Source organism: Marmota marmota, unplaced genomic scaffold (genome assembly GCF_001458135.2).
Source record: "Marmota marmota marmota unplaced genomic scaffold, marMar, whole genome shotgun sequence".
Lineage (NCBI taxonomy): Eukaryota > Metazoa > Chordata > Mammalia > Rodentia > Sciuridae > Marmota > Marmota marmota.
Window position 1 is genome coordinate 407040 of NW_025999969.1, and position 14290 is coordinate 421329.

Below are 14290 nucleotides of genomic sequence, written 5' to 3' on the forward strand. Positions count from 1 at the left end.
AAGAAAAAATGATCAGCTTCTACTTTTGATGGACTGGACACATATACCTGAGTGTTCAATTGATATTAATTTAGGAGTCACTTTGGATCATGAGTAGATGCTTTTATTTAATCTTTTCTACAAGGCCATGTCTTGAAAAGATAAGTATCATTACCCCCAGAAAGGCATAGTCATTTCTGCCAAATCACACAGCTGGTAGCAGAAATGGGCTCTGAACCTAGGTCTTCTGTCTCAAAACTCAGTGCTTTTTTCACTACAGCACAATTGGCAGATATAAAATTTTTAAATGCTGGGACTTTAGAAATGAGTTTTTATGTTTTACTTATATAAATTTTGCAAACAGGTGAGCAAAAGTTGATCAATTAACCACTTAGCAGCAATTAGTAAACTGGAATCACATGCTACCATTTCCTAATTAAAATATTTTAGAAATGATGCCATCTCCAGAACCACAACTAGGAAGTTTTGTCCTACATATAGTCTGGCAAAAAAACACACTCACTCCTCTTGGCAATCAATAACATTGGATCACTCTGATCAAGCTTTATGCAAACTGAGCACAATGGGGAAAGTAAGCCTGCTTAAGATTATTTAACACAAACTCAGATGACTAAGACAGCTGGAAAGCCTAGCCTGAGCTGGGAAGGAAAAAAAAAAATCAAGGCCTGGTTAAGATAAAAATGACATGTAAAGGTCCTGAGATTAAAATTCATTACCTGCAGATAGGTACACTGCCATGAACTGCTCTTGACCCAGAATATTCACTATGCTGGAAGAAAAGCTCCACAAAACATACATATTTGCTGCCATGTGAAATAAGGAGAAATGACTGAATGTTGACAACAACATTGGAGAACAAAGGACCTCTACAAGAGAAAGAAAAAACACAGTCTGGTAATTGAAGAACACAAAGCCAGTAAAAATTATCTAGTTTAGAGTTCTCAGTATTATCAAATAAACACAGGAAGCAAAAACAGAGCCAGTTAGTCTTAATAAGATGGTTTAAGACAGTACTTTTCAAAGTGATAAAAAGCTATCTTAATCTCTTTTCTACTTAGTAAGCAATCAATAAAAATTCTCAGTTCAATGGAGGCAAAAGTTACAAATAGAAGGAGAGAATTATTTTAATTTTAGATATAAACTTGCAGTGATCATAGATCTTAATTCATTAAAAAATATTCATTGTCTATGTTTTAAGCACCTGGGATTCAGCAATGAAAGAGACAAGGTCTTTGTGCTCTAGAAGCTGATAGTCTACCCTCCAGATTTTGTTTATAACCGTTGACAGTATCTCATTTTTTTTTTTTGTAGGATTTCAATAAACAAAGCATATTTATTTCATATTATCTCTACCTCAAAATCACAAGATAGACTTACTTGAGGCCGGATTGGATGTGAAGTATCTCATCATTGTCCGCTGCAGAGAAGGTACTCTCCACAAACAGAATACAAGGACATTTGCAGCTATAATACCTGCAAAACAAATACAATTTAAGGAGGTTAAAAATAAGAGGAAAGAGGCCAGGTGTGACGGCACATGCCAGTAATCCCAGCGAATCAGGAAGCCAAGGCAGGAGGATCACAAGTTCAAGGCCAGCCTCAGCAAGTTAGCAAGGCCCTAAGCAACTCGGCAAGACCCTGTCTCAAAAAATAAGAAGGGTTAGGGATGTGACTCAGTTGTTAAGAGCCCCTAGGTTCAATCCCTGGCACCAAAAATAAATAAAGAGGAAAGAAAATCAGATCTAAAGTTCACCCGAATACAGTGAGCTAAGGAAAGCAAATGAAATCAATGTCTATAAAGTATCCTGGTTAAGTCAGAGATTCCTGAAAAACTGCAAATGCTCTAGGAGCTAACTTCCTTCACCTAAATCCATATTTCACTTCTTCACAACAGTTTACTTTTTTCAATAAATAATGAGATCTATAATTATTGTTTGATAATGGACAATTCAGAGACAAGTAATGTACAGAATTAGGTTATCTGGCCAAGAGTAGAAAAGCTAACATCTCATCTTTTCCCATAGGGATGGCATACTTCTTAAACTTATGGTAAAAATTCAGGGATAAAAAAAGAAAAAGAGAATTCAGGGATAATCTAGAAGAATTTTGCAACTGCTTATTTGCAATATTTACATATGGAAACTTGGCTGACTTTTTGTGCAAGAACTTACAATGTTAGATCAATAAATTGAGTAGGTTTAACTATAAAATTAATAATTAGTCATACTTAGGGTCAAAATCAAGTTATTCTTGAAAACTATACACTTTAAAAAATGCATTTATTTTTTAAATTGCCACACTCCTTGCACAAAGTATACTATCATCTACTTGTTGATTTAGTTAAAGGACTTAAACACTGCTCATTCCTCTAATCTCTAGGCAACAGGCAAGTAGCACTTCAGTTTCTTCAATGGTAAGGACTACAGCAACATTCTGATAAGAAATTTTCTTTAAAAGATACTCTTTTTAGGGTCCTTGCCAGCAGCTATATTTTGGAGTCACTGTTGGCTTCCACACTTGCTCATTCTGTGAGGCTCTGGGTTACCACCTGGTATTATGGTTTCTGTTCTCCCTCTTGAGTTAGGTAGAAAGGAAGATATCATTTTTCTTTTCTTTTTTTTTGGTGGTGCTGGGGATTGAACCCAGGGCCTTGTGCATGCAAGGCAAACACTCTACCAACTGAGCTATATCCCCAGCCCCATTTTTAATATATTTTAAGACATCATTTACCATGTAAATATCTGAAAGCAGAACGTATCTTACAACTGGTGGTCCATTATAGTTTAATTAGTTGCATTTTTTTTTCTCTGACCAATTATTGATGAGAAAATTGAGATTTTAAAACATACAAGTTGCCTGAAAGCCAAAGTCAGTGGCCAAGCCAAAATTCCTAATCTAGTACCCTTTCCACTTTCCATTGTGATTTATTTATTTCAATCTTGGCCACCAGAGGGCTTCTGACACCAGACAAAGGGTCCTCAAGGTGGGTAATACATGGCCTGGTTCCCAGAATCAGGTAAGCACCAGAGATGTGTGGTTAAGGCAGGATCTACTGAGGGCACATTGGCTAAGAGTTAGGGAATCCAGCAGAACTAACTCTGGCCTACTTACACTATAAATTGGGCAAGAGGCCTAACCTCTGAGGCTGTTTCCTATTCTGTAAGATGAGAACAGTAAAATCTACCTTAAAAGGTTAGATTATGATAAAATGAGAAAGTATGATTAAATATAACAGTCACACAGTGACAACGCAATAAATGGAAAATACAGTAGAAAGAGAATGGCCTTTGCAGGTCTGAATCCTAGGTATGCCATTTAGTAGCTCTATTGACTGGTGGCATTTTCATCCCTTTCACTTTAGTCCCTCATCTGTAAAAAGAAACTAATACACCCTACCTCATAAAGGCTGTAGTGAGGACCATAGTTCAGTGGTAACTCACTCGCCTAGCATGCACAAGGCTCTGGGTTCAATTCCCAGCAGGAAGACTATAGTAAGGCTGAAATAAGCTACTGAGCATAGCATTAAATGCCCAGGGAGCAATGGTTCCTTCCCCTTCATCCTATTTTGAGAAACAGGACAGTTTAAAGTCTCTGTGTCTCCGCTTAGAAGGAGTATTATCTGCTTCCTCCTGACTCAGTAACTTCTTGGACAAGCTATGCACGACTGATTCAGGAAGGTTGCTACTGTCCCAGAGTCTACCCTTACCAAGAGTGATGTATTCAATTATATCATATATATCAGTGAAAACAGCCAAGTATTTTTTCTAAAAATTCTCTCCTTCATAAGTTATAAAAAATTGTGGCAAAAAACTGTCAGAATCAACATTTCAGAACTCTGAAAACTAACCAAAGGCTTGCAGCAAACCCAGGGGCCATTTATTTAAGAAAAAAAATGACTGATTCTCAGAACTAGCTTTGCAGCAATTTGCCTAGTTCCACCTCCGGCTTTTTAGCTACAGAAAGCCTTGAAAACAACCCACATTCCCAGTACAGCCCAACAAACACAAAAGGAAGCTGAGAGACCAAGCTGGAGCTCTTTCCAAGCCTTAATCCCAAAGAATAATCATAATTTGACCTGCCTGCTGATTTCCTGGAAGACCCTATTTTCAAGGCTGTCTGACTTTAAAAATGAATGGAACTGTCCAAGTGCAAACCTCCTTTTCCCAGAGGGCATTTATCAAAAATAATTACATGTAAATGATTTAAGTTAAAGGTTGCCTGAGGTGGTAAATAACATTCAGGGCAAATAAGAGACCAAAAATCTTAAATGAAAAGCAGAGGGATGAGATTTCCATAAGATCTTTAAAAACCTCCAACATATTCCTGGAATCTAAAAGCCCACATGCAAAAAACGACAAAATACAGGAAGACAAAATTGGTTACTAGAGAAAAGGATATTATAAAGAATAGAAAAATAACAGAAAAATCAATGAATCCAAAAGTTGGTTCTCTGAAACCCTAACAAACAAAATAAGCTTTCAGCTGTAGTTAAAAAAAAAAAAAAAACAAAAAACAAAAATCCAGAATGAAAGGAAAATCCTACTATTGACCTTATAGAAATAAGGATCACATGGGTTGGAGATGTATGTAGCTCAGTGGTAGAGTGAGTGCTTAGCATGTATTAGGCCCTGAGTTCAATCCCAATACACATATACAAGACTTTAACAGAATACTATGAATTAGTGTATACCAACAAATGAGATTAGATGAAACTGAAAAATTCCCAGAAATACACAACTACTAAAATTGATTCAAAAAGAAACATGAAATCTAAATAGCTAGAAAACAAGAAAAAAAATTTGAATTAGTAATCAAAACTTACCACAAAAAAATAAGCCAGAACTAAATGGCTTCATTTATATTGAGTTTCCCAGGGCTGCTATGACAAATTATCACAAGCTCAGTGGCTTAACATACAGAAATTTATTCTCTTATATTTCTGGAGACCAAAAGTCTGAAGTCAAGGTAACAAGACGTCAACAGTCATGTTTCCTTCTGAAAGCTCTAGGGAAGAATTCTTTCTTTCTTTCTTTCAGCTTCTAGTGGCTCCTAAAATTCTTAGCATTGCTTGGCTTATAGGCGCAAAAATCTGATCTTTGCCTCCATCTCTTCACAAAGGATTTTTTTTTTTTTTAAGTCTTTACACTCTTCTAAGGACATGAGTCATTAGTTTTGGAGTCCACTCTAATATGACCTCATTGTAACTATACCTACAAAGCCCTTATCTCAAACAAGGTAACATTCTGTGGTTCTGGGTGGACAAGACTTTTTGGAGGTGTGGGGAGACACTATTCAATTTACAACAGATGAATACCAAAAAAAAAAGGTGAAATTAACACCAACCATTCTCAAACCCTCCTTTAAAAAAAAAAAAAAAGAGGAAAGAACATCTCCTGAGTCATTCTATGCAGCCAGTATTACAGTGATATCAAAACCAAAGATATCACAAGAAAACTATCAACATTGCTTCATGAATATTTATACTAAAATTCTAGAGGAAATGTTAACAAATCCAGCAACATATAAATCATGATCAAATGGAATTTGTCACAGGAATGGAAAGCTGCTTCAACATGTGAAAAAATCAATCAATGTAATACTTCATATTAACAAAGTTAGAGGACTCAATTACTGGCTTAAAAACTTACAACACAAACATAACAGTAATCAAGACAGTGTGGTACTAGCGTAAGGACAGACATACAGAAAATGAAATAGAATCGACACACCAGAAATAAACCCACACAATCATGGCCAATTGGTTTTTGACTAATGTTCAAAGGTAACTCATGGGGAAAGTATAGTTTTTTCAATAAATGTTGATGAGACAAGTGGATATTCATAAATAAAAGACTGAATCTGGACTTCGACCTTACAGCAAATACAAACTAACTCAAAATGTATCAAAGACCTAAATATAGGAGGGAAAATTGTAAAGATCTTAGCAGAAAATATAGGTATGAATCTTTGTGGCCTTGAATTGAGCCAATTCACAATTAAGCCACATATTATGTGATTCCGTTTATATGAAATGTCCAGAACAGGCAAATCCATAGAAAAACAGATTAGTGGTTGCCTAGAGCTGAGGAGAATGAGGAATGACTGCTAATGGATAAGGAAAATGTTTGGGATAATGAAAATGTTTTGGGATTAGATAGATATACAACCTGTGACTGTAATAAAGACCATACTTGTTGGTGAATTAAAGATATAAGAGTTATATTTCAATTTTTTAAAAAGTGACACACTGATCTGGGAAACACGTGGTTCAGCAACCTCTAGTCTTGTGGCCCAGAGAAAGCAGTGCAACCTCTTTTCTTTTTCTAAAAAAAAAAAAACAAAAAACTTACTATCCCACTTGAAGTCCAATAGCTAAGCACAGGATACCTTCTGTTTCTGGGGTGAGCCAATTCACCCCTCCACAGCTCCGCAACCTGAGGAGGCTGCTAACTGACCCAGATCTGCCATCCAGAAAGTGACAAGTATGAATATCCATAGCAGCCAAAGAATGAGCTTAAGTAACCTCTAAATCCAATTCACAGGAATCAGGCAAGTACAGGAGTCAAGCTGTTAGCTTCACTTAGTGGCTACAATTTCTCTTTCTAGGCAGCATCCACAAAACTAGAGAACTCAATTACTGATTTAATTGAATAAGGTCAAGGCCCATAGTTACTTGGAATCAAGAGGAAACTCGGACTATCCATATTCCATCCTCCCAATGGGATGAAGACAAAGTCAAAACTAATATGGGAAAACAGAAACTAATATGGGACAAATTCCCCCTCTCTCTCTCTCTCACACACACACATACACACACACACACAGAGCGAGGCAAAGACCCCATACTGCTAACCATAAAAGGGATTATCATTTCTCTGCATTCTCCCTGTAGATGAACATATCTAATCAACCCCTGTGAGCAACTTTAAGAAATTAATCTGACCTATATATACTCTATACATTGTTGGACATTTAAATTGGCGTAGAACTTCTTTTAAAACAATACAAAATTTTGAATGTATATACTGAGTACTTTTGACTCAGCATTCTATCTTCAGTAACTCATCCTAAAAATACACCTGCACAAGGCTGCAAAGGATATGAATATAAGAATATCCACTGTAGTATTACTTATAAAAGCAAAGACTAAAAACAACCTAAGTAAACATTAATAAAAGAAATGTTAAATAATATTCATCCATATGGAATGCTACAATGACATTAAAAAAGAATAAGGCTGGAGTATAATTTCCATTTCTTGATTTGGATGCTGGTTATTATGGACATGTTCAGTTTGTGAAAATTATAATTCAATACATTTGTACACAACTCTATGTACACTAATCTTCAATAAAATATACAAAAGAATGCAACAGATCTATTTGTATTGATATGAAATGTTCTTTAAAGTATTAAGTGAAAAAAATCAAAGTAGAAAAGATGCATTATATATCACAATTTATGTTTTGAACTTCAGATAGATATAAATGCTTACATACAAAAGCATGCTTTGTGAGAATACAAAAGCAACTAATGAGGTGGTGATTATTATGAGAAGGAAACTGCAGAACTGAAGTTCAGGATGAAAGAAAGACTTTTCTCATCATAAAAATTCTTTCCCACTGTTTTCATCTGTTACTATGTATACCTATTTATCTTATAATGACAAATCAAACCCAGGAAGTCAAGAAGGGCTCCCTTTCTCCCCTGGGTACCAGCTTGCTGACTTTGAACACTATTGAAATTTGGGCTTTTAATCAGCACCCAGATACCTGGGATGGGGCAAAACTGTAGTAATTATAACAACTGTGATTTGTTATAGTAGAAAGTGATAGGTTGTAATAAAAAGCACATTTTTTGAATTATGAAGTATGTTTGATTCCCATATCCACCCTTCTTTTTTTTTTTTTTTTTCACCTAAATAATAAATTTTATTCTTTTAAAACTCCTGGTTAAGAAGATGAAAGAACAAAGGTTTTCTTTTCTTTTTTGGTGGTGCTGGAGAATCGAATCCAGGGCCTTGTGCATGCAAGGCAAGCACTCTACCAACTGAGCTATATCCCCAGCTCCCCCATATCCACCCCCTTCTAAGAAGTCTGTGAACTCAGATTGTTATTTAACCCATCTGAGCCTCAGTTAGTCTACCTGAAAAATGAGGATACTATTAACAAGGTTCTTATGATGATTCATAACCGTAACACTTTACAGCACATAAAGCACCTAGGATAGTAGTTGAAGCAATAGGAGGCACTCAGCATTAGTTGTGTCCTTTCTTTCCCAGAGATAACTTGTCTGAAGACTAGGGAGCCAGGAATCACAGAAAAATAGTAACTGATGAAAAAGTTAAGAGGAACTAGAAGATCAAGGAAAACACTACCTCACCAGCAATCTCATTAACAGGGAAAGAGATTTTGGCCTGGGAACTTAAAAACCTTAAAAAGGTAAAAGGAGAAAGAAAATTGAACTAAAACCCAGTAATTTGATGGAAAACAGCATAGCAAAGAAAAAAATAAAGAGACTTCAGAGACTGGGGCAGAGGGGCTGATGGCCTTAAGGCAAGCAGTGACTAAACTTTGGAGTTGACAAAAAATATGGACTTCTCCTCATTGTGCCCACTTTGATCAAAAACAATACCTGAACTGAATCTTTCTCGGGCATTCCAATATAGTGAAGGCAGCATTCTGCTGAAAGAACAGAAACCTAGCAAGGCCCTCAAAGGCAACCCTGAAAGCCAGAAAGGCTGGACAAAATATTCTCCTTGGAGGCTGCCTGGGGACCTTACAGATCAGGTCAGAACAGGCAACCAGTGAAATACAAAAGCACAGACAAGTCTCACTTTGAAAACTGCTACCTTGTGCTCTTGACCCTAAAAATACCAAAAGAGCTTACAAAATCTTCTTTCTAATTAATACAAAGTTTGGGGGCATAGTTCTGTATAACAATTAAGACCATGAAAAAAATCCTATAACCAAATAAAAAAGAATTGAAACCACATCTTTAAAAAGTGAAATCTCAAGGTCAGACAAAATAGAACACTAAAGACTCCAAACCTAACATGATATACAAGGGAGGTTTTTCACTGCACCATGGACTCCACTTTATCAATGAAATAAATTACAAGTATCCCTCACTATCAGAATAAATTATCTAAATTTAGAACTAAAAAAAAAAAAAAAAAAAAAGGATAAATTTGAGTCATGCCTTACTATCAAAACTCCGGAACCAAAGACATTTGGACAAAATGCTTTGCTGTCTGAACCTACTAGATCCCAAATTCTTGCTGTCCAAATTCAGAAGCCCAAGAGATTCAGACAGCAAGAAATCCTTATGTGAAGTGCTTGGTGTCATCACAGAAATCTTTAATAACCTACTGGGTCTTTCATGCTGCCAACTGTCTAGAGATAAATACTATGGAGCAAAGTTCTGGTCTCAGATATTGAAAGTTCTAGGTAAGAACTCTGGTTCTTTAAAAATGACCGGAAGAATGGGCTGGGGCTGTAGCTCAGTGGTAGAGTGCCTGCCTTGTGTGAGGCACTGAGTTCGATCCTCAGTACCACATAAAAATAAATAAATAAAAGATATTGTGTTCATCTACAACTAAAAAAACATTTTAAAAAATACAAAAAGAAGACCATGCACATTACCATCTATAATCCTAGGGAAAAAAACTGAACAGAGTAAATCTATCACTCCTTACTCAGTGATGGCCTGAGTCAGCCTCACTTAGGATCAGTCTGAGTAGCAACTGAGAAAGCTAAGCAAGGAAAGCTGGACTGTCACCTCTAATGGAGACAACATATTATTAAAGCACCAGTTTATCCTTGAGAATTGTAGTCTATAGTTAACAGATGTTGTAAAGCTACACTACTACTAGAGAAGTATGAGGCAATGTGAAACAGCTCAAATTGTTTCCTCATCTTTTAAATGTCTCTTGAATAATGTATCAATATTAATTCAAGATCTTTAGCAGAACCATTCACATTTATATTATTCAAAGTACTTTATACTCAAGTTGCTAGTTTTATCACAACTATACTATATTCTTGACGACAAACTGCTTAAAAAAAAAAAAAAAAACCATAAGGCTAGAGGGTAGAACTCTGATTTTTAAAAACCTCCCAATTGGCTTCTTTGAATAAACTATTTACTGGCATGACAAAGACTTTAAATTCTGAGTCCATGTTTCTTTTTCTTTTTCTTTTTTTTTTTAGTTTTCAGCGGACACAACATCTTTGTTTGTATGTGGTGCTGAGGATTGAACCTGGGCTGCACACATGCCAGGTGAGCGCGCTACCGCTTGAGCCACATCCCCAGCCCTGAGTCCATGTTTCTTCATGTGAAATGGCAGAAAACCTTTACAAGTACCCTCAAAGAATACAAAGTATTAATTTCAAGATATTGTAAAATGCTTTGAAAATACTGAAGGAAATCAAAATTTTGCTATCCTAAGAAAATTCTGTTACTTCCAGAAAACTTGCAAACAAATATATGAAGAGAGAGAGATTTCTGTGAAGTAACTATTGACACTCTGGAGTCCATACTCTGTGAAGGTGTGGAAATACACTTTGAAACATCTCAATCTATTGGTTCAAAATGCCATTCAAGGGCTGCGTCCTAGGACATCTTGAAGACGCTGATCACTCCCTTGTAGTAGAAAAGAGGATGCTGACCCACCATCCTATCATCCGAATCGGCTGGAAGGAACCACCAGATGACGTTCACCTTCTGGCTAAGAGAAGTCACGTGGCCTCGAGGCTCTGAAAGTGAAGGAAACTTTCAGGACTACAAAATGTATCCAATCAAAAATAAAAATAAGACCGCCTCCGCCCACCAGCATACACCCACCGAAGTCAGGCTCAGCCCAGCTCCGCCTCACTGACCTGCGCGGAAGCTGGGGCCCAAGGTAGGCCATCCCATCACCGGCAGACACCTGCCAGAGCTCAGGCAGGGCCCAGACTCTACTCGCTGACCTGTGAGCAGGAGCCAGGACCCAGGGTAAGCTTGGGTCCCCCCCCCCACCACCACCACCACCACCACCTGGGAGCCCAGATCTAATTTGAGATACTGCAGCCATCCTCATAGCCTTCCCCATGTAGTAGCCTCTACCTTGGAACAACAGACAGAGCCTAGAAGCAGCTGCATCTTGGAGTAGGCATCCCAAAGCCAGTGTAAGGCCCACCCTTTCAGCCCCATCTCTGTTGCATCCATCTTGAGGCACTTCCACTGCTATCTTGAGTTATCTCCTGCTATTGCTATAGTTGCAGTACCATCCATCTGGGACACCGGCAGGGTCTGGAAGCCCAACGCCAAGGTGAGGTACAGATAATCTGTACAGATACTACAAGATTATAGGGTAGAAACTGTAATACCTCACATCCACACTGCAAGAAAGAAAATCACATAGACAATACGAAAAAACAAGGGAGGAAAATGCCCCAAACCAATTAGGACACAATAACCCATGGGCAGTCCAGTTGATGAAATGTCAGAGAAGGAATTCATGATGTTCATAATTAAAATGATCTGTGAATTAAAGAATGACCTAAATGAGCAAATACAGGCAAAAATTGATCACTCCAACAAAGAGATAAGAGCACAAATACAGGCAACTACTGACAACACCAATAAACAGATAAAGGAACAATTACAGGCATCCATTGATCACTCTAACAAAGAGATAAGGAAGCAAATACAAGTAGCAAAAGATTACTTCAAGAAAGAGAGATTCTGAGAAAAAAAAAATCAGAAATCCTTGAAATAAAGGAAACAATAAACCAAACAAAAAACAATAGAGGGCTGGAATTGTGGCTCAGTGGTAGAGTGCTCGCCTACCATGCATGAGGCACTGGGTTCGATCCTCAGCACCACATAAATGTAAAATAAAGATATTGTGTCCACCTAAAACTAAAAAATAAATATTAAAAAGAAAAAAACAATAGAAAGCATCACCAATAGACTAGATCAGCTGGAAGAGAGATCGTCAGATAATGAAGACAAAGTATACAATCTGCAAAATAAAGTTGACCACATAGTGAACATGGTAAGGAACCATGAGCAGAATATCCAAGAATTATGGGATAGCATCAAAAGAGCAAATCTAAGAGTTATTGGGCTAGAGGAAGGCACAGAGATTCAAACCAAAGGAATGCACAATCTCTTCAATGAGATAATATCAGAAAATTTCCCAAACATGAAGAATGAATTGGAAAATCAAATACAAGAGGCTTACAGGACACTAAATATACAAAATTACAACAGATCTACACCAAGGGACATTATAATGAAAATATCTAGCATACAGTATAAGGACAGAATCTTAAAGGCCACCAGAGAGAGGATCAGATAACATATAGGGGATACCAATTCCTTTCTCAGCAGATTTTACAACCCAGATCCTCAAAGCCAGGAGATCCTAAACCAATTTGTATCTCAACAGATTTTACAACCCAGACCCTCAAAACCAGGAGATCCTGGAACAACATATACCATACCCTGAAAGAAAATGGATGCTGGGCTGGGGTTGTGGCTCAGAGGTAGAGTGCTCACCTAGCACAACAAGTGAGGCCCTGGGTTCGATCTTCAGCACCGCATAAAAATAAATAAAACAAAGGCATTGTGTCCAACTACAACTAAAAAATAAATAAATAAAAGAAAACGGATGCCAACCAAGAATCTTATATCCAGCAAAATTAAGCTTTAGATGATGAAATAAAAACCTTCCATGATAAACAAAAGTTAATAGAATTTACAACTAGAAAGCTTGAACTACAGAGCATCCTCGGCAAAATATTCAAAGAAGAGAAGCTGAAAAACAACAATAAAAATCAGCAATGGGAGGTATGACACTAAAGGAAAAACTAATCAAAGGAGAAACCAAGTCAAGTTAAATACCAAAAATAAACAAAAATGGCTGGGAATACAAATCATGTCTCAGTAATAACCCTGAATGTTAATGTTAATGTTAAATTCACCAATCAAAAGACATAGACTGGCAGACTAGATTAAAAAAAAAAAAAAAAAGACCCAAGAATATGCTGCCTCCAAGATATCACAGGAAAAGATATCCACAGACTGAAGGTGAAAGGTTGGGAAAAATCATACCACTCTCATGGACTGCGGAAATAAGCAGGGGTTTTCATACCAAATAAAATAGACTTTAAGCCAAAGTTAATCAAAAGGGATAAAGAAGAATATTTCATACTGCTTGAGGGAACCATTCATCAACAAGACATACAATTATAAATATCTATGTCCCAACAATGGAGCATTTACGTTCAAACAAACTCCTCTTAGGTTCAAGAGTCAAATAGACCACAACACAATAATTCTGGGTGACTTTTAACACACCTCTTTCACCCACCACTGGATAAATCTTCCAAACAAAAGCTGAATAAAGAAACTGTAGAACTCAATAGTACAATCAACAACTTAGACTTAACTGACATATAGAATATTTTATCTTTCAACAAGCAAATATACTTTCTTTTCAGCAGCACATCTAAAACAGACCATATATTATGCCACAAAGCAACTCTTAGCAAATAGAGATATTACCCTGCATTCTATCAGATCATAATGGAATCAATGATAAAATAAAAAATAAAAGCTATTCCAACACCTGGAAACTAAATAATTTGTTACTGAATGAACAATGGGTTGCAAAAGACATCAAGGAGACCAAAAAATTCTTGGAGGTAAATGACAACACAGATACAACATATTGAAATCTCTGGGATACTATGAAGGCAGTATTAAGAGGAAACTTCATTGCATGGAGTTCATTCCTTCAAAGAAGAAAAAAATCAACAAATACATGACTTAACATTATATCTCAAAGACCTAGAAAAAGAACAAATCAACACCAAAAGCAGAATACAAGAAGTAATTAAAATCAGAGCTGAAATCAATGAAATTGAAACAAAAGAAACAACTGAAAAAATTGGTAAAACAAAAAGCTGGTTCTTTGAAAAAATAAATAAAATGACATACCCTTAGCCATGTTAATGAAGAGAAGGAGAGAGAAAACTCAAATTACTAACATACATGATAAAAAAGGAAATATCAACAGACCCTAAAAATATACAGAAGATAATTAGAAATTATTTTGAAATAAAATAGAAAATATCGAAGGCATCAACAAATTTCTAGAGTCATATGATTTGCCCAAATTGAATCAGGATGATATATACAATTTAAACAGATCAATTTCAAGATAAAAGAGAAGACACCATCAGAAGCCTACCAACCAAGAAAAGCCCAGGATACACAGCCGAATTCCACAAGACCTTTA

At 36.5% G+C, this 14290-nt stretch overlaps 1 protein-coding gene and 1 non-coding gene across 4 annotated transcripts in view; both read right to left on the reverse strand.

Moving 5' to 3' along the window:
• Parl (presenilin associated rhomboid like) overlaps positions 1–14290 on the reverse strand; it is a 46034-nt gene that overhangs the window by 14294 nt on the left and 17450 nt on the right. The window contains exons 5-8 of one of the 3 annotated variants that reach the window (XM_048803971.1): positions 10881–10970; positions 10671–10757; positions 1378–1473; positions 717–866 (exon numbers count right to left, since the gene is read on the reverse strand). In XM_048803971.1, the coding sequence (XP_048659928.1) occupies positions 717–866; positions 1378–1473; positions 10671–10757; positions 10881–10970 (423 nt within the window). The remainder of the gene's footprint in view (positions 1–716; positions 867–1377; positions 1474–10670; positions 10758–10880; positions 10971–14290) is intronic. The other 2 variants (XM_048803972.1, XM_015499913.2) reach the window with 2 other exon arrangements.
• On the reverse strand, positions 2622–2694 carry Trnaa-ugc. Its single transcript has one exon. It is a non-coding gene; the product is annotated as a tRNA-Ala (tRNA).